This window comes from Palaemon carinicauda, chromosome 18 (assembly GCF_036898095.1).
Source record: "Palaemon carinicauda isolate YSFRI2023 chromosome 18, ASM3689809v2, whole genome shotgun sequence".
Lineage (NCBI taxonomy): Eukaryota > Metazoa > Arthropoda > Malacostraca > Decapoda > Palaemonidae > Palaemon > Palaemon carinicauda.
In genome coordinates, this window is record NC_090742.1 from 330,612 (window position 1) to 351,681 (window position 21,070).

At 43.2% G+C, this 21,070-nt stretch overlaps 1 protein-coding gene across 1 annotated transcript in view; it reads right to left on the reverse strand.

Annotated features, from left to right (window-relative positions):
- LOC137657574 (dihydroorotate dehydrogenase (quinone), mitochondrial-like) overlaps positions 1–21,070 on the reverse strand; it is a 207,377-nt gene that overhangs the window by 80,295 nt on the left and 106,012 nt on the right. The window contains exon 4 of the mRNA XM_068391908.1: positions 13,938–14,132. Coding sequence (XP_068248009.1) covers positions 13,938–14,132 — 195 coding nt within the window. The remainder of the gene's footprint in view (positions 1–13,937; positions 14,133–21,070) is intronic.

Genomic DNA, 21,070 nt, shown 5'->3' on the forward strand with positions numbered 1-21,070 from the left:
ACTACCCTTTAATGTACAGAACACTTAATGCATGTACTACAGTACCCTAAACTAAAACAGGCACAAATATTAAAGGCAATTTTATATCATGCGTTTCCTAAACACGCTAAAAAGCACGTTAAAAAATGGCAACCAATGTTTTGTTTACATTTATCTCTGATCATAATGAAGAAACAAATTGGAGGTAGAGCTTTGCTTATTACCCAGACATATTTCCCATACTATTCCCTTAGAACTACATCACATCTTCCTACTTTAGATATATATATATATATATATATATATATATATATATATATATATATATATATATATGTGTGTGTGTGTGTAAGTGTATATATATATATATATATATATATATATATATATTTATATGTATACACATATACATACCTACATATATACATACATACATATATACATAAATACATGCATACATATAAAATATATATGTTACTGTATATATATGGGTTATGGAAAAAATCCGCGAAGTGGTGAATCCGCGATGGTCGAACCGCGAAGTAGCGAGGGTTCACTGTATTATTATTATCATTATTATTATTATTATTATTATTATTGTTGTTGTTATTAAATTTATTAGTTATTATTATTATTATTATTATTATTATTATTATTATTATTATTATTATCTTTATTATCATTATTTATTATTATTATTATTATTGTTATTATTATTACTGTACAGTATACGTAGGGTACCTTGTACTTTGAATTGGTAACCTACGTAGCATATAAGACGGGTTGTGATTGGTTCAAGCGCTGATAGATGACGAATCAGAACCCAAGTTTTGTTATCTAGCCTGTGATTGGTGTTTTGCCCGCATCTCCAACCCGCAGCATCTACGTATTCGCGGTCACTTTGTCTCCCGCCGTATCGCTGTGTAGATGTTGTTAAGTTATTGTGAACTTTAATCTGTGCTGTGCGTGACTGTTTTAAGTTGAACTTTTTGTTGAACTTTCTTTTAAACCCTACTGTACAATGCCTCCAAAGCGTTCTCCTTCTACTAAGGCTGGTAGTGAGCCTAAACGCCACCGAAAGATGATGACGATTGCTGAGAAGGTGACGCTTCTCGATATGTTAAAAGACGGTAGAAGTTACGCGGCCGCAGCCCGCCATTTTGGAGTCAACGAATCCACCGTTCGCTATATCAAGAAGGACGAGGCGAACATTAGAAAGACGACTACCATCACCTTTAGCAGATCAGCGAAGCGAGTCGTTACCACGCGTAATAAAACGATCGTACGCATGGAAGGTGCTTTAGCAGTGTGGATTGCCGACTGCCGGAAGAAGAACATAGCCTTGGATACGAACACCATCCGAACAAAGGCTTTGAGCTTGTATGAGAATTTTGCGGCAAAGGAACCTCAAGACGACGATGGCAACCATGCTGAAGAAGATGATGATGTAGATGAACCTCAACCAGGGACATCCACTGATTCCCAGCGTCAGAAACAACGTTTTTCCGCCAGCAAAGGATGGTTCGCAAAGTTTCAGAAACGCTTCGCCCTGAAAAGCGTTTCCCTGCATAGCGAGGCTGCTTCCGCTGACACTGCCGCTGCTGAAACTTACGTGAACGAGACGTTCAAGAATATTATCGCCGAAGGTGGATACAAGCCGGAACAAGTGTTTAATATGGATGAGACCGGCTTGTTTTGGAAGAGAATGCCGTCATGAACTTTCCTGTTCAAAGAAGAAGCCAAAGCCTCTGGCTTTAAAGCATTAAAGGATCGCATTACCCTCGTGATGTGTGGCAATGCTGCTGGATTTTTGATAAAGCCGGGGCTTATTTACAAGTCGAAAAATCCTTGCGCTTTGAAAAATAAGAATAAGAATCTCCTTCCCGTGTACTGGATGCATAATCAAAAAGCATGGATTACGAAGATGCTGACCTCCAACTGGTTCCACCAGTGTTTCATCCCGCAAGTCAGTCAATATCTCTTAGAGAAGAGCTTGCCATTCAAGATCCTTCTCCTTATGGATAACGCTGGTGGACACGCAACTGACCTGTCGCATTAGGGCGTTCAGGTTGAGTTCCTGCCACCCAACACCACGTCATTAATTCAACCGATGGACCAGGGGGTTATCAGGGCGTTCAAGGCCCTCTACACGAAGAATACCTTGGTGGACCTCGTTGCGTGTGTGGATGCTGCCCAAGAAGATGAAGATGAAGATTTTAATTTGAAGGCGTACTGGCGGCAGTACACCATAGCCACGTGCCTGCAGAACATTCAGAAGGCACTGCAAGAAATGAAACCTGCAACCGTGAATGCGAGCTGGAAGAAGTTGTGGCGCCAGATTGTTTACGACGACGAGGGATTTACTCCGTCTGAAATCCAACACTCTGCAATACGCAAATCTGTGCAGTTGGCTGCGATAATTGGAGGTGACGGGTTTGGCGACATGACGACTGAAGACGTCGACGAGTTGTTGGACTGCCATTCCCAGCCGCTAACTGACGCAGACCTAGAAGACCTGACGAAATCGGCCAGTGAAGAAGAGAGCGAAACACAGGAAGAGACCCAAGAAAATGTTGAAGAAACAGGCTTAACATTAGAACGGCTTGCCAAGGTCTGCAACCATATAAAGGAGGTGAAAGAAATGTTGCAAGAGTGGGACGAGGATATGGTTCGGTCTATGCAATTCTGCAACAAGATCGATGAAGACATGACTCCCTACAGGATGCTCTTAGAGCGAAAAAAGAAGCAGCGGCAGCAACTTCCGATCACAATGTTCTTCCAGCCTCGCAAAAAAGAGCCAGTTCCTCCTGCTAGAAGAAGTTTCCCAGGAAGAAGTTGAAGAGGTGTCCCAGGAAAAGACACCTCCGTCTGAAGAGACGTAAAATACTATCATTGGCTGCACAGTAGAAGACATCATCAGCTTCATCATCATCATTTCTACTGTGCAGCAAATTCATCGCCATCATCATTCAAGTTTTTCTTCAACTTCTTTTGTGGTGAGTACAGTAACAATCTTTATTTTTTACTTTAATATTCTAACATTTTAATATTTGTGCCTGTTTTAGTTTAGTACTGTATGCATTAGTTTTCTCTCTCTCTCTCTCTCTCTCTCTCTCTCTCTCTCTCTCTCTCTCTCTCTCTCTCTCTCTCTCTCTCTCTCTCTCTCTCTCTCTCGTAAATTGTTTTCCTGCTTTGCTACGTACAGTATATGATGTATGATTTTATATAGATCCGGTAAATAATATTTGTAATAACATATTTTCTAAAAGCTTTTACTGTAATATCATTATTTATCACTTTCATCATGCGCGTTAAATGCCTTCTTTGTTTACTGAGCGTGGTTGTTTACTGAGCGTACTTTATGACGACGTCGTTTCAGGCGGCGTCATAAAGAAAAACATTTCATTTGGAAGTCCTAAGAAAAATTAAGTAAAACATTGGTAATAACAAAATCAACATACTGTATAATCAATATAATCGATGCAAAAACTAACCTATACACAGATGTGTACACTAAATGCGTTTGTTTCTTCATTATGATCAGAAAAACGTAACCAAAACATTGGTTGCCATTTTTTATCGTACTTTTTGGCGTGTTTAGGAAACGCATGATATAAAATCGCCTTTAATATTTGTGCCTGTTTTAGTTTAGGGTACTGTAGTACATGCATTAAGTGTTCTGTACATTAAAGGGTAGTTTGTTAACAGTACTACGTACAAGGGAAGGTTTTAAAATTCTGAATATACATGTTAAATAAATAGGTAAATATGGTGTCACTACTTCGCGGATTTTCACCTATCGCGGTTGGGTCTGGAACCTATCTACCGCGATAAACGAGGGTTCACTGTATAACTTTTAAGGATATCGCATATCAGGGGACGTATTTCTTCATACGACACATGGCAATCTTCACCCCGAATAGAGTTTTCGCTTTGAAGGGAAGAGTGGCGAGTTTGAGGGGGAGCCGTTATCAAGGTTACCCGGTGGATCCCCTCCCAGTACTACTACGGCATACTATTCCTTGTTCCAATTAAGAATGGATGGCCGCAGATAAAGTAGTTTCGGGTGGGGACTTGTTACATAGTTGTAAACTCCTTAGAAAGGAGGGAGGGTCCATTAGGACAACATGGCCATATCACCCAAAAATAGATTTTTTGCTTTGCTCAAAATCCGGTTTTTGGGCTCAGCCATGTCATCCTGATGGAAGTTTACCAGAGAATTACTTGAAAGTACTATATCTGTGGGTTTGTATAAGTGCCTTTACTTTGACTGAGTTCCTTATATGGTCTCCCAGACCTAATATATATGACATTACCATTATTTGTCATATCCACTAAGTTTGGAACTAACTTAGGGCAGGCAGGGAAATTGTCGATACCGACTATAAGGTGTCAAAGTTTGTATTTCGTAGGAACAAAGTGGAACTTTTTGAGATTACCAGGTTGTTCTTACAGAGGTTATACTGTCAAGTATATTATTTTTAGGAAAAATAAAAGGCTCTGGATCAATCATTCAATTTCATGCAGGGCGAATAAGATGCAGATACATTTTATGCATTTTATTTGTATAGACCAATATAAAAATACAACAACGAATGTATCGTAAATAGAATCCTTTGACAATTCAACATCTTCGGGTATATATATTTCTAACCTGTAAGGGAAGAAATACATATATTATGGATTAGTTATAGGTGCCACTCAGTATTGTGAAATTATTTGATTGATTTCACTTAGATGTTGGATATGTTTCAACACTGTGTACTAATGTTCACACGGCACTGGTGTTATTGGTTAGATTCTACATCTATATAGAACAGTCAGAGAATCACTATGGTGATTTTCATTAATGGGTATTACACTCAAAGATGCTAATACCTGTTCACCTAGTCTACTGTTAAGTCCCAAACAGTTCATTGTTCATCGCAGCACTAGACGACAGGTGTTAATAACACTACCTGCCGCCACCACAAAGTGTTTTATTTCATGCACTTGCTTAGCGTAATGTTTATAGAAGACTCTAGAAAATTTCCACCCAGTATATGAGAGGAGTCTATCAAAATCCATATGTTGAAAGGAGTTCAACGAGGAAGCAACTTTTCTAGGATCGTGACCTGCGGGTGTACTGTCAGGATCCGCTCTGCGAATAAAGCAGGTGAGTTTCGCCCTCAGTTGTTTTAGGGATAAGTTTGATCCTGAGGTTTTGCCTAGGAAGAGCTGTCCCTCCTTGAAGTCTGAAGTTCTTCAAAGATAGACCTTAAGAGACTCTACTGAACATAGAGAGACATCTTCCTTCAGAGGGCAGATTCTCCAAGGACCCCACCTTTTGGTGGGCAGCTCGTTTTTGGCGAGAAATGTAGGATCGGGAAAGAGATTCAGTTCTCCCTCTTCTGTGAACTGAATATGGCCCTCGTTTCTAGATAGGACCACTATTTCACTAACTCTAGCCCCTGAGGCAATAGCGAACAAGAATATCACTTTCTGTGTTAGATCCTTTAGAGTACAATCTTCGTTGTTCAAGTTCGAAGCATAGTGCAAGACTTTGTCCAAGGACCATAATATGGGCTTTGGAGGGGTTGCTGGTTTGAGTCTAGCTCATGCTTTCGGAATCATCTTGAAGATTTCGTTTGACAGGTCCACCTGGAAGACGTAAAGAAGAGGTCTAGTCAAAGCTGACTTACACGTAGTTATCATGGTGGAAGCCAGGCCTTGTTCATGAAGGTGGATGAAGAAGGAAAGGCAAAAGTCTATCGAGATTTCTGCCGGTTTGCTTTGACAAAGGAGACCCACTTCTTCCAAGATGATTCATATTGTCTTCTGGTTGACTTTGACTTATATTCTTCTATAAAGTCGATGTTGTCTTTTGAGATCCCGAACCTTTTCTTGGCTGCTAAGGCGAGAAAATAATGAGATGTAGGTTTTGGGTTCTCAATGATGAAGCGTAGACAGTCGACTTCTGAACCAGTTGGGATAGAACTGGATTTGGTAGAGGAAACCGCTTTAGCTTCAGTTCTATCACTAGAGGGAACCAATTGCTCTTGGGCCATTTGGGGGCCACTACTGCTGCTGTTCCCCTGAAGGATCTCAGCTTGTTGAGGACCTTCAGCAGGAGATTTGTTTGTGGGAATAGATAGATATGATTCCATCTGTTCCAATTGAGGGACATAGCGTACGTCGCTTCTGCCCGAGGGTCCTCGTATGGGGCCACATATCGAAGTAGTTTCTTGCTATCGCTCGTTGCGAAGAGGTCGATCTGCAGTTCCGGGACTTTTTCCAAGATGAAGGAGAATGAGTCTGCATCCAAGGACCATTCTGTCTCTATCGGTTTTCACCTGGATAGAGCGTCCGCCGTCACATTGCAGAACCCTTGCAGGTGAACTGCTGATAAGTGCCATCTTTTCTTCCTTGCCAAGCGAAAGATGGCCAACATCACGTGATTGATGTAGGGCGATCTCGAGCCTTGTCGGTTCAGACATTTCACTATTACTTCGCTGTCCAAGACCAGCATGATGTGGGCTGATCTGTGCGGGGATAGTTTCTTCAAAGTTAGGAAGACTGCCATGGCTTCCAGAATGTTGATGTGAAAGGTCTTGAACTAGTGTGACCAGTTCCCTTGTACTTTCCTTTGATGGGAATGGCCTCCCCATGCTTCCGGTGAGGCATCTGTGTGGATGACCACACAGATGGTTGTAAGGGAATTGTCCTTGTTAAGCTCTTGACCTTTGACCATGGCCTTAGAAGCGATCGCAGTAAGGTCGGTGTCGATCTCTTCGAGCGTTTGATGCGTACCTTCTCCAGACTCCTGACGCATCCTTCATTTGTGCTTTCAGCACTGGGTCTGTTACTGCTGCGAACTGGAGAGAGCCCAGTACTCTTTCCTGTTGGCGTCTTGAAATCTTGTTGGATTTCAGTAGTCTCTTGCCAGAACCCGCAATCTCTCTCCTCTTCTTTGGTGGAATGGAGAGGCGGTGTGACTGCAAGTTCTAATGGATTCCTAACCATTGAAACTCTTGAGCTGGAGAGAGGCGAGACTTCTTGTAGTTGATCTTGAAGCCCAGATGATCCAGGAACTGGATCACCTTCGTGGCTGCCTGCAGACAAGCTGTCTTGGATGCTGCCCACACCAGCCAGTCGCCCAGGTATGCTGCTACCTGAATGCCTTCTAAGCGTAGCTGTTGAACGACTGTGTCCCCAAGTTTTGTGAATATCCTTGGGGCTGTTTAGTCCAAAGGGCATGGCTGTGAAGACATAATTTGTCTTCTGTAGTTTGAATCCTAGGTAGGAGGAGAGGGGGCGACTGACTGGTAGGTGCCAATAAGCATCTGCTAGGTCTATTGAGACCGTGTACGCCCCTTTTGGTAACAGGGTCCTTATGTGTTGTAAGGTTAACATCCAGAACTTGTTGCTCTCGATGAACTTGGTGAGTGGAGACAAGTCTAGAATGACCCTCAGTTTGTCCGAGTCTTTCTTGGGAACACATAACAGCCTTCCCTGGAATTTGATGGATTTTGTTTTCCTTATTACCTTTTTGTTTAAGAGTTCTAAGGTATATTCTTCCAATAAGGGGGTGGAGTGTTGGAAGAATTGAGCAAAGGGGGTAGAGTTTTGTTCTATTTCCACCCTAGTCCATTCTTGATTAGGCTGTGGGCCCAGGGATCGAAGGTCCAACGATCCCGAAAGTGGAAGAGTCTTCCTCCTACCTGAAGCATCTCATTGTTGAGATGATCTGGAGGGTTTGTTACCCTGACCATGTCCTCCTCTACCCCTTGAGGGGTTTCTTGAGGAGCCTCTTCTAGATTCTCTACCTTTAGGGCGAAAGGTAGTGGTGTGCCTCTCAAAGCCTGGGTTAAAGGCTGGTAACTGAGCTACCAACTGCTGGGGCACCATTTGGAAGGTGGTTTGCGGCTGGGCAACCATTTGGGACACTGCAGTCATGGTAACCGTAGGATGCTGTGCAGGTCTATGAGGCCCGCGTGGCTTCTTTGTCTTCCTGTTCTTGGGTTGGGGACCAGCATCAAAGGATGATTTCCTCTTGGAAGACATGCCCCACTTTTGGAGGTTCCTATTCTCCGTGGCGGCTTTAGCAACTACCTCTTGGACTGCTTCTTTTGGGAAGAGATTCTTGCCCTAGATACATGAAGTAATCAACTTCCTGGGCTCGTGTTTGACCGTTGCATTGGCAAACACGTGCTCTCTACAGGCCCTTTTGGCCTTTACGAAAGCGTACATGTCCTTCACCAGGGTAGCCATGTGCATCTTGGCTAGGACTGTGTACATATCTGGGGTGCTTGAGAGGCCTGCGCACATCTCCATACAGTTCTGGAGAGACAAAGAGGTGGCTAGTCTCTCTTTTGTCTCTTGTTCCCTTCTTAGAAGATGTTCCGACAAGTTTGAAAGGTTCTTGTTGAACTGTCGTCCTGCTATCTCTGTATCCAGTTTCGAGACTGAGAAGGTTAGATGAACCTCATTCCAATCCTTCTCGCAGGTAGGCAGGGCTAGAGAAAATGGTTTGCATTCCTCTAGCGTAGGGTATGGTTTGCCCACGTCAACTGCTTTTAGCATGCAGTTGAGAGCTTTGGCCGAAAAGGGAAAAGTTCTGGAGGAAGGAGCAAGGAAGGTAGGGTGCCTCTTGCTCAAAGCAGAAACCTTCAAATTTGTATGGCCGGCTTTCTTCAGGTTACTCGTCAAGAGAGCCTGCGCCTTGTCATGATCAAAGATCATGAACTCCTTAGGTTCTGTCTCCTCTCGAGATGCTGGTTCATCCCGCAATCTCACGAAGCATTCTGGGTAAGCTGAAATGTTCGGCCTGGAATTGGACATTTTCGAGGGGTTTGGCCCCCATTTTCTCAGAGATGTAAAGTTTCCCATTCATCATGGGCATATACTCAGCATACCTAAAGGGGTTGGTTTCGGAGCATTGGGGTAAGTTAGAGACTCTGACACGCTTGTGAGAGCCGCTGAAAGCGGCCAAGCGTTGCGCTTCTCTGACTTCCCATCTCATTTCTTGCTGTTCCTTGCACATCGTTTCCATCATTAGTTGCAGCTGTGCCATGAGCGCTTCGCCCTTGGTTAACAGCAGATCCAATTGAGGAGTTGGGGCCGAAGAGGTTGATATGCCAACACAGAAAACTGAGGGTCTTCCGTCATTGTCGATACAGATACTTCTTCCTCCTCGGGTGGCTGGGCCACCTCTTCTTCAGGATTTTCTTGTAGAAGATCCTTTTCAGTGTCTGAGGACACCTCTGACATCCGTTCTTGATGGCTGTCCATGCCTTCGAGAGCCTTGTTGATGTCAGCCTCTATCGTCAGTTGTATGAAGGGAGGCTTGACCTGTGCCTCAGGCACAACCGCGTCGGATTGGGCCTTAGGGAACAGAAGGCTTCTCATCGCTTCGTTTGGCAGGTAAGGTCCCGGAGCGTTCTTCTGGAACCCTCTTACCCACCTTCGAAGCGTCTCCCTCGCAGTATCCCTCGACTCCGTCGTCTGGGGATCACTGAAACCATCGGTCATCAAGGCCGAGCAGACAGTGCAACCCTTTGGATCCTAATACCTCAGGGTTTCAGTTGCGGTGGAGCAGGGGGCATGACACCTGCACATCTTGTGGCCACAAAAATCCCTGCTTTTGTGGCTGCAGTACATGACTGCACACTTCAGCTTAGCCTCCTCCAGTAAGGAAAGAAAGAGTGAAATGAGTATGAGGTAATTTATCACACAGATAAATATATTCACATGCATTAAATAGTATTCATTACTATTATTAATATAGCTTAGGATAGTAAGCTAGAAAGAAAATAGGAAAGACATATCTGTGTTTCCTGTCCAGGCAATTGCTGCGACGTCCCCCAATTTTAATATTTTTAATTTCCTTATTAGGGAAAATAGAGGGTGGAATAACTCTAGTACGTAGAGCTGGAGTCAGTGTATACTAACACTAACTCCACCACAAGTAAAATATTAATACTGCAGGGTAATTATTGGTGTTCTGATGATCTAGGACATCAGAATGTTGAAGGAATGCTTCACCTCAACATTTGCTAAGCAGTCTCAACAATGGACTGTGAAAGGATACACAGAGTATGTTGGAAATTAATACTGCTGCATTATTATATACTGTAATTTTCTAACTGCTGTATTGTTATACTGCAAGAATACTGGCTACTATATTGTCTTATACTGTAGTTCTGCCGGTATACTACTGGGTTAGGCTAGTATAGCCGACAGAGAGAGAAAGAATGGAGAGAAGGACTATCGTATTATTAGAGTTTAGTACAATAATAGGGTTGTAGGGACTACTGTCTCTACTGCCTTCTTTCCAGAATGAGGATTCAAATGGAAGGGGAGAGAATGTATTGATTCTAGCTTCCATCCAGCCACAATTTCTGTTGCTGGCTGCACTGCCGGTTACATGGTTTGTGGATAGCAGTCCAAGGGAGAACTGAAGAATACTCAAAGTTGTAATGGGTTTCCCACCGGCAGCCGTCAGGGCCGGCTCAACCTTTCTCGGAGCATTGCTTCCGTTAGGGAGATGGTCAAAGTGGCAACCTAACCGCCTTGGTTGGAGCCCAGCCGGTAACACAGTCAGCTCGGCAAGCGGGGTGATTGTACCATACCAGCCACAAGGATCGTGATGGCTAGGCTGTCGCTAAAGGACAGAAGGGGAAGGGAAAGGCTCTTATATTTTACATAGAAAGAAGGCGGCAGGTATGCCTCCTACTTTCGGCTGCAAATCAAGGAAACATAGTTTCCTATGCCGGCGCCATCTTGGGCGGCAGAGGAATAATGATTCCCTAGCTTGAGACATTGCCGGATATAAGTCGTGTCTTCTAGTCCACGAGGGAGAAAGGTGGCGGCAATTGTACTACCCACTTTTGGTTGTGGACTAGGGAAGCCGAGCCTCCTATGTCGGCAACAGTGTAACCGGTAGGGGAATGACTAATCCCCCATCGGTAGAGTTGCCGGTAGGCAACAAGACAGAATACCCTGAGTTACTGTCGTATTTCAAAGCCGGGATACTCACCGGCAAAGAAGATCGACAGAAAATACTATCTCACTCAATGCCAATGACGAAAGATAGGGTTGTCGCCTGGGCTGGCGGCACTCAGGGGGAAGGAAGGGTTTATCATCATTTCTCTAAAAGAGAGAGTATCGAATTATGATAGTAATTCTAGGAGATATCTATATCTCCGACAGAATTAATAAAACGATATGAGAGGTTAAACGGGGATAACGATACTAAAGTATACTAAAATGGGTTAGGCTAGCCTAACTCGAGTAGGGATCTCGGCTACGGTAGTACCACAAGTTGAAGACGTACTGATCACTTACCAGGTCAAAACACACTGCACACAAGAATAAATTCTCTCTTACATGGAGCAAAATGTATCTCCTTAGTGTTGGATATACAATTAACCAAACTGATGGACTGCCTAAACAATTCCAAAGCTTAAAAACTAAGAACAGGCTGTTGCAATGATTTGTTCATGATCAAAATGTTTTATCAGAAGAGGAAATATTACATGTGTAAATCTTATCTTCACTAGTATAATTTTGCCTAAATAGCTAGAATTTCTTTATAGCTAAATACCGGGAACGTCGTACTACTAACTAAATAAAGCATTTATGGCGTACGATAGCGATCCCAAAATGGCCGCCACCGGTGCTGGCTCTGCTCCGCTTAACACAACTAAATCATGCTTATTTAACTGTGAGAAGGGAGCCAAAATTTATACACAGGAAAGATTAAATACTCTACTTTCCAGAGGATGAAGATGCTGGAGATTGCATTGTAATATTTCTTGAAAACAGTAACAACACCGAGAGCAACATGGGAGAACACCGTGCTTAATTGGCTACTATTAAAGGAATGGTACTGGGAGGGGATCCACCTGGTAACCTTGATAACGGCTCCCCTTCAAACTCGCCACTCTTCCCCTGCAAAGCGAAAACTCTATTCGGGGTGAAGATTACCATGTGTCGTATCAAGAAATACGTCCCCTGATATGCGATATCCTTAAAAGTTATATTAAGGATACTCGCGCCAGGAGTTAGAATTCTGGAAACAAGTGGTTAATTCTCTGGGAGTATCACTGTAGCCAAATATCCCTTAGAAAGCTGCCTAAAGGAACCTTCCATCAGGATGACATGGCTGAGCCAAAAAAACCAAGTACAAGTTGAAGACATACTGATCACTTACCAGGTCAAAACACACTGCACACAAGAATAAATTCTCTCTTACATGGAGCAAAATGTATCTCCTTAGTGTTGGATATACAATTAACCAAACTGATGGACTGCCTAAACAATTCCAAAGTTTAAAAACTAAGAACAGGCTGTTGCAATGATTTGTTCAATGAATAATAGCTAAGTCTTCTTTCCTCTAGAGCTAGAAATTTAGTTGAGAATGAATATCCTTTCTTCTATCAAAAAGATACCCATTATGTCTTGGTAATTTTCCACCCACTCTTGCCAGTTGAAACCTAGAGATGTTCCTCAGTTATCCATCCAGAGTTTCCCATCAGGAAGGATGCCTCATATTGCTGTGGTGGAGCCCAAAATTCCTGCTTAAGATATTGAGTAAAGAATCTTTGAGCCTTATGTTTGTGGGAGATATTTCCCATTATGATCAATGAAGTCCAAAAGGAATAGCACCTCATAGACTTGGACTGTATTTTTTAAAAAGAAGCCTCAGCTTTGTAATAACTTCAATAGAACTCCATTAAGAAAACTCAGTTGTTTGAGCATTCAGAAGAACTCATCTTAAAAGGAAAATGGAACAGCAGAGAACATGAGCATCACAAAAGTAAACACATGAAACTTTTATAGCTTTCTGATCGAAGAGAGGCACAGGAGAATTCAATAGCTACAGCAAACGACAAAGTAGATAATAACAAGAAAGCTGAGCTGTTATTCTTAGGAACAGGTTATCCTGAAGCAGACTGCTATTAGTAACATTTCCTGTTCACCACATAAGCAGAGACTGGTTCACAAACAGCAAAGAAATATCCAAACTGATCTCATCTGAATTGAAAATCCATTTCAGGAAGACCTGAAACCGAGTGCCTGGAGTGAATGTAGCAAGAGTTTCTTGATGGTCACAATCCATGGCAGGAGGTCTATGTTGACTGACCCATTTAAAAGCAACCAAAAAAATGATGACAAATCAGACACAGCATATGCTAAGGAAATAACTAAGAGTACCAAGGAAAAAGAACAAGCAGAGGCTAAAATGAGAGTATGCATAACACAGTACACACAAAAAGAGCAGCATGCACTGTATAAGTTATATATACATTTACAGGCATAGCACCAACTGTAGCAAAATGTACAAGTGCAGCACACTTAGTAAGCTATGTGCTGTAATTGTAGAAACAGGCAAAGCAATCATTGACAATAAAGAAGGCAAGTACAGTAGGTATACAACATGCACAACAGAAACTGCACGCATAGGAAAAGATAAGAGTTGCTGACATTAGAATAGGAGGCAGTCAAGAAGCTGCATGTGAAAAACAGGTGAAAAAGAAACTGCTGGAAAAGCAGGTAGTACAGTCTGAATATACAGGAAAAAAGATTGGTTGCCTCCAATGCAACAGGCACACGGAAACACGAGTGTACAGGGACAAGTAAGGTGACTTGTCATCAGAACAACAGTTAGCTTTAATCAATTTAATAATCCTCCTTAACAAGCTTTTCAGGACTTATTATAGAAAAGAATCATCTATACTATTGAAAACTCATCTAGCAAAATTTTTTCTACAAACACATAACATTTGAGAAATACCATAGAAGGAGTATGAATCTTTGTTTGCATGGACACAATTGCTTCCCTGCAACTTTTTTAGCATTACATTGTAGTAAGTATGAAGATAACAGAGTCACAGGTAATTACATCTCATTGAAAAAAAGAGAACTGACATCCTAATATATACAATAATTACAATAATTATCAATAATAATCTTACCTTGAAATATTTACCACAAGATAATCTGCAATGGGACCAAATTTTTTAACACCTAAACAATAATCTTCAAAAGGATCATCAGATGTTTTGTTCTTTCCCAGATTAATTCCAAGAACTCCTTGTCTCATCCCTGGAGGTGGGAGCTGGGATAACCTTTCATACACTGCTTCATGACCATCACTGTTAAAACCATACCTGTAGAGAAAGAAATGTAGTAATTTCTACTATCACAGCTAATATACATGAAAATCATTTTGTAGCCAATTCTCACACATTATGCATTATATTATGTTGACAAATTCCAAAAATATTCACAATAAACCTGGTTGTTTTAATAACAAACAATAAATTTTAAAAGTATTATGTATTTATCTAGCTATGTAAACCATCCTTTTAAAACATATTTTTCTTAACTACATAAACCCAAATCCCTTAACAGCGGCATGACTTCAGCACAGCTGGGATGGAAATTAAAATTTAACAAGATAATTATAACTACTGGCAAGTAGTTTTACCTGTAAAGTCAGTAAAATAGCCTTTTTGATCTTAAGCATGGGATTTCCAGGGAGGTTGACACAGGAAAAATCTATATTTTTCTTAGCTATACAAACCTGAAACCTTTAAAATATAAATTCTAAAGGTAATTTTTTTCCTAGCTAAAATAGGAAATGATTAGTTAGAAAATTTATTTTGATGCTTTATTTTAAGTAAGAGAATTTAGAATAGTACAATATGATAGTTGAAAGGTTATTAAGTGAGGACGTACAATATTATTAGAAAGGGTTGTTATATACATATATAGAGCAGATTGTGAGAAAAAAACATGAAAATATTTTTTTATGATAAGTAAATAGGCAATATAGCGATAATTAGTTTAGAAAAGAGTTGTTTATGTGATGTCACAATGTCAGATCATGTGTTGTTGATGTTAGTGAGGGCGATTGTCAGCGAAAGAGTCAGCTGATTGGATTCATGGTGTTTGATCTATATTGCTGGTGGGCAGGCTCTTTTGTCTCTACTGGTTTGCATGTATCTAGTGATACAATTGTTTTTGTGTTGACAAGCTGACATCAGATAAAGAAGGTAAATATAGTAAAAATATTAAATTTATCAGTGGTAGCAGAGCGTGGTTAAAAGTGAACATAGGCTAGGACATAGACTGTGTTGGTTGTCAGCATTCTCTGGTTAAGTTAGCGCTATGGGAGACACTAAGGAGACAGAATGGAGTTGGAGGAAGGAATGTCCTAGGTTTTGTGGTTAAACAGTCAGAATACAAAGGTTAGAAAGGTCAAGTAGAAGATTGGTTGGTAGTATGTGGGGATGATGTTAAATATCCAGATACTGTATAGAGATTAAATTAAATTTGAAAGGAAAGGCTTTAGAATGACAAAAGAGATAGATAGAGAAAAACTGAAAGGTATAGATGGTTCAAAGGTAATATTAAAGAAATTAGATGAGGTATATCTAATGGATACAATAATGGATAACTATGAGAAGATGAAGAAGAACCTTAAAATAGAGAGAATCTGATGAAAAGATAAGAGATTTTATAATTAGGTATGGGACCGCAGCTTCAGAATGAAGTAAGGCTATAGGAAAAAGTTTATTTGAAGGAGAGGCTAAAGGTATTCATGTTTTGGAACAGGCAAATCTCACTGAGAATCAAAAACAGATGGTGTTGGCTACATGTGGACAAGGTAAACTATAGTATGAATCTGTGTTCAAAACATTGAAATGAATATGTGAAGGATTAGGAAACAAGGAAGAGGATGATTGGTGGGGATCTGAAAACATGAATATGGGTAGAGGCGGAATGGGGTAAAGGAATAGGGGGTAAAACTAGGTGGATAAGAGGGAGAGGTGAAAGAAATCCAATAAATAGAGAAGGGAAAGTGACATTGTGTGCTATATTTAGTTCAGAATGGCATTGGGCTAGAGATTCTCCTCAGAATCATCAGAATAAAGAAAATCTATATGAAAACAAGTTTGATGAAAATAAAACCAGTAATGTGCAGAATAAGCATAGGTTTAAACAAGTTAAGAGATAATGTAGTGGAGAAAATTTATTTAAGAGAAATTCAAGAAACAGATATGAACTCTTGGGGAGAGGTTAATGCTATTTTAGATACAGGATGTAAATCAACTGTGTGTGGTGAATTAAGGGATTTTGACGAAGGAAAAATCTATTTCTGGGGAGAGACCTGTGGCGCCCGGTGAAAAGTCCTTCTTGTATATCTTTTCTGATAAAACCTTCCAATTATACCAGAGAAAGATAGAAGCATGGAATGCTGAGGTTACAACCCTCGCGCGAGCACTTTTTGGGTGTCGTGTATAAAGCAAAGGCGCGTGAAATCCACTATTCACAGGTTGTCTTCCATTTAGTTAATTCCTTCGTCAAAGGGATGGGCCGATACAGAGGCCCTAGACACACCCCCATCGCCGCACCACCCACGCCACGACGCGAGCGCCATCTGAACAACATCCTTCTGTATTGGCCATGATGGCTTGGAAAGGAAAGGGTGGGATCGTGTAAAATAAGGGGAAGGGTTTCACCGGGCGCCACAGGTCTCTCCCCAGAAATAGATTTTTCCTTCGTCAAAATCCCTTTTCTGGGTCGACCTGTGGCGCCCGGTGAAAATGTACCAGAGAATGCCTTCCAAGCCCAACAATAACTACTAATTTAATAAGGGGAGAGAAACAACACCATGTAAAGAAAATCATATATAATTAAGGTAAGTAGGCATAAAACATAAACTAGCCACAGGGCATAGTGAGAGTAAGGATAAACAAACATGATAACAGGGAAACCTCTGAGTATCAGAGGAAAACATGCAACAAAACTGACATGGCTAAGAATATCCCAACCTTATAACAACGGAAAACAATAATAGTTACAATCATATTAACCTAATATGTAATACACTTAGGGCTAACGAACCACAAAGGAAGTGGCGTCGTGGTGCGAGTGGCGGGTAGGAGGGAGAAGAGAAGAGATGGATGAAAGGAAGAACAAAAGATCAATGGGGAGAGATAAGGCTCCCAGCTGCAACCGTTGGGTATTTAAGAGCCTGTAAGTTCTTTAGATAGTGGCGTTTGAAGACCATAGGAGATTTCCAACCCGTGTACTTCTTAAGGTTATCAAAGTCCATATTCTGGAAATAGTTGATGGAGGTAGCTATCGATTGGATATCATGAGCATGGGGAAATGATCCCGGATTGGCTTGTTTAATGAAGTATAGGATCTGTTGCCTAATGCCACGTATGGAAATGGTACCTCCTTGTTCTCTGATAAACAAGGGGCCAGACAATCGGGTAGCAGTCCTGGCTAAAAAGGCCCTGAGAGTGGTGACCGGACATAGAGAAGTATCTTGGAGAAGAGGAATAATCTTCCAAGGGGACCACCTATTTTGGGGGTCCTCGTTCTTAGCTAGGAACGCCCTGTCTGGTGAAAGAAGTACCTCACCTGAAGGGAGGAAATCCATGTTCTCTGAGTTTCGTGAGAGAGCTGCTAGTTCTGAGATTCTGGAACCCGAGGCCAAAGCTGTTAGAAATAAAGTCTTCCTAAGAAGAGTGATATAAGAGCAGGATTCGTTGTCCGTGTCGGAGGCCAGTTTGAGGACATCATTTAGAGACCAAGAGACCTTTTGAGGACGAACCGAAGGTCGAAGCCTAGCACATGCTTTTGGAATAGATGAGAAATAAGACTCCGCCAGGTTAATGTTAAACCCAACCAGGAAGACTTTCCTCAGAGCTGACTTAATGGTGGTTATAGTGCTAGCTGCTAGGCCTTTGTCAAAAATGGACCTAAAGAAGGAGATGGCTAAATTAGGAGTCATAACCGAATGGTCTGAAGTCCTTAAGAAATCCGCTAGTTTCTTAACCGCCGAATCATATTGGCGAATCGTTGAGTCCCTTTTGTCTGATTTTATAAAGAGGACATTATCTGGGTCGATGTTTGCGTCCCTACGTGCCGCAAACTTCATGAAATCCACAAAGTTAGGGTTTTGGCTATCCTTGAGGAATCTGACACAGTCCGAGTTTGGACCACCTGGGTCAGTTTGGGGAATGGGATCCGGAAGGGACGGAGTTTCAACTCGAGGAGGAGAGGAAACCAACTGCTCTTTGGCCAGTGAGGTGCCACTAAAGCTACTGCCCCGTTGAAGGAGCGGAGTTTGTGCAAGACTTTCAGTAGAAGATTCACTGGAGGGAATAAGAAGATCTTCTGCCAATGGTTCCAATCCAGGGTTAATGCGTCCATGGCATAAGCCTGAGGGTCCAGGTTCGGTGTCACATAACATGGGAGCTTGTGATTGAGTCGGGTCGCGAATAGATCTACCTGGAGACCTGGAACCAGCCTGAGTATCCACCGGAAGGAGTGCATGTCCAGGGACCACTCCGATTCCAGTGGGCTCGTCCTGGATAATGCGTCTGCTATCACATTCTGGACTCCTGCTAGGTGAGTTGCTGACAGGAACCAGTCTTTGTCGGCTGCCAAGGTGAAGATAGTGACCAGGATCTGATTCAGGTTGGGTGATTTGGACCCCCCCTGTTGAGGCAGTGGACTACGGCCGTGCTGTCTGAGACTACTCTGATGTGGGTCGACCTCGGAGGGGAGATTCTCTTCAGGGTCAAGAACACCGCCATGGCTTCGAGAACATTGATATGGAACTGTCTCATGGCGGGTGACCAAGAGCCCTGAAACATCTGATGTTGGGAGTAACCCCCCCAACCACTCAGAGACGCGTCGGTATGAATTGTCACTTGTGGAGAGGGGAACTGTAGAGGAACCGACTTGGAGAGGTTCCTCCGATCGGACCATGGTTGTAGTCTCATTTTCAAGATAGAGGGGATCTTCGAGGTCTTGTCTCTTAAAGGTATTGTCGCCCTCTTTCTCCAAACTCGATTGATGTCTTTGAGTTTGGCTTTTAATAGGAGATCGGTCAGTGAGGCAAACTGGAGTAGGCCGAGGATTCGTTCTAAAGCTCTTCTGGACACCTGTTTGTGTTTGAGAAAGTTCCTGACCTTGGAAGCTATCTCCCTCACCTTCTTGGGAGGAAGGGAGAGCTTGTGCTTTGAGAGGTCCCAACGGATGCCTAACCATTCGAAGAGGCTTGATGGTTGTAGGCGGGACTTCCGGAGGTTGACTTGGAAGCTCAGTTTGGCGAGAAAATGGAGTACCTTCGACGTAGCTCTGTTGCATTCCTGGTGCGACTGGGCCCAAATGAGCCAATCGTCCAGATAGGCGACGATTTGTATCCCTTGGTGTCTGAGTTGCTCGAGCACCGTCTCCCCCAGTTTCGTGAATACCCTGGGGGCAATGCTGAGACCGAAGGGCATGACTTTGAATGCGAAGGCTCTCTTGCCGAGACGGAAGCCTAGGTAAGGAGAGAAGTTTCGAGCTACTGGGACATGATAATAGGCGTCGGTAAGATCGATAGAGGTGGTGACGGCCCCACGGGGAAGTAAGGTCCGTACCTGAGAGATAGTCAGCATACGGAACTTGTCGCAAAGGATGTAAGAGTTGAGCTTCGACAAGTCCAGAACTACCCTCAACGCCGACGAGTCTTTCTTCGGGACTGTAAACAGGCGGCCTTGGAATTTCAGGGATCGAACCCGCTTGATTGCTCTCTTCTTGAGTAACTCCGCCGTGTACTCTTCCAGGATGGGAGTGGGTCTCTGGAAGAAGGTCACCGGTGGAGGAGGGGATCCCTGTGACCATTTCCAACCCAAGCCCCTTGATATTATGCTGTGAGCCCATGGACTGAAGGTCCAATGATCCCGGAAGTGATAAAGTCTCCCTCCTACCGGCATCACATCATTGGGAGGGAGTGAACTTAGGGCCCCTCCCTCCACGGGAACCCCTTGCTCTAGGCCCGCCGCGTTGGCGGAACTGTCCTCTACCTCTGGAACTCCTCTTTGGTATCCACGAAAGGAACCGGAGGATTCGTAGGCAGGGTTGTATGCAGGTGAGGGCATCCAAGAGGGGTTGGGCTGTGTACCAGGGGGAGCAGCGAGGTAGACTACCTGCTGAGGAGTCACCTGTTGTCGAGAAGTCGAGGCCGCGGAAGGCTGTGGGGACGAGGTACCCCGGGCCGCCTTGTAAGGACTAAACCTCTGCTTCTTCTTGAAGAACGTGTGTCTCTGGGGTTCGAACCTCTTTTTGGCTGAGAGACCCCACCTTACCTGCAAATTCTGGTTTGCCCTCGCTGCGTCCTGAAGAACCTTATCCACCTCGGTCTGAGGGAAGAGGGTCTTACCCCAGCAGGAGGACGCTATCAGTCTGTTCGGCTCATGCCTGATGGTGGCCTCCGACAGAACGAACTTCCTGCAACTAACCCGAGCTGAACAGAAGTCATGGAGATCTATTTGGTAGGATAGCAGCTGGTTCTTTGTGGCGACTCTGAACAGCGTTTCCTCTGGGTAAAGAGATGCTAGGGACTCCATGGAGGTGATGGATTGGAGGGACCTAGCAAGTCTAGTACGGGTCTCGAACTCAGTTTTGAGAAGACTCTCTATTAATCTGGGAAGCTTCTCAGAGAAAAGAGTAGAGGCACAGTCCGGGTCTAGTTTCCCCACCGTGAAGGTAGAGGCCGCAGCATCCCAGGCGGCCGAGGAACCCGGAATAAGCAAAGAGGTGGGGTCCGTCTCCTTGAGAGCCGGCATGGAAGAGCCTTCTTTGATGGCCTGTATAGTCAGCTCTGTGACTTTGTCTATGAGCGGCAAAGAGATGGAGGCCGCTGTCGTAAAAATAGTGTAGGAACCTTTGTGTGGGGTGAGCTTGGAGTTAATACACCCCCACTCTGATAGTGTTCTGGCCCAGATAGCCTGGGCCTGCTCTTTTGGAAATATGACCGTTTCCTTCGGTACCTTGTCCATACGGACCAATGCATGTTCCTTTAACCGTACAAAACCATTGAACGGGAATGCTAGGCCCGGGGGATAGAACTCCAGGTCCTCTAGAGGGCGGGTGCCCATGCCCTCCAGAGTTAGGGAACCATCTACGAATGGAGCATGCAAAGCAAACCGCCAAGGATTGTTTTTATCGAAGGGCGGCAGCTTCGATGCGTCTGGGGCAGAAGGGGGAGGAAACTGAGTTCCGGCGCGGATCAGAGTAGCCATCATATCCTTAATCT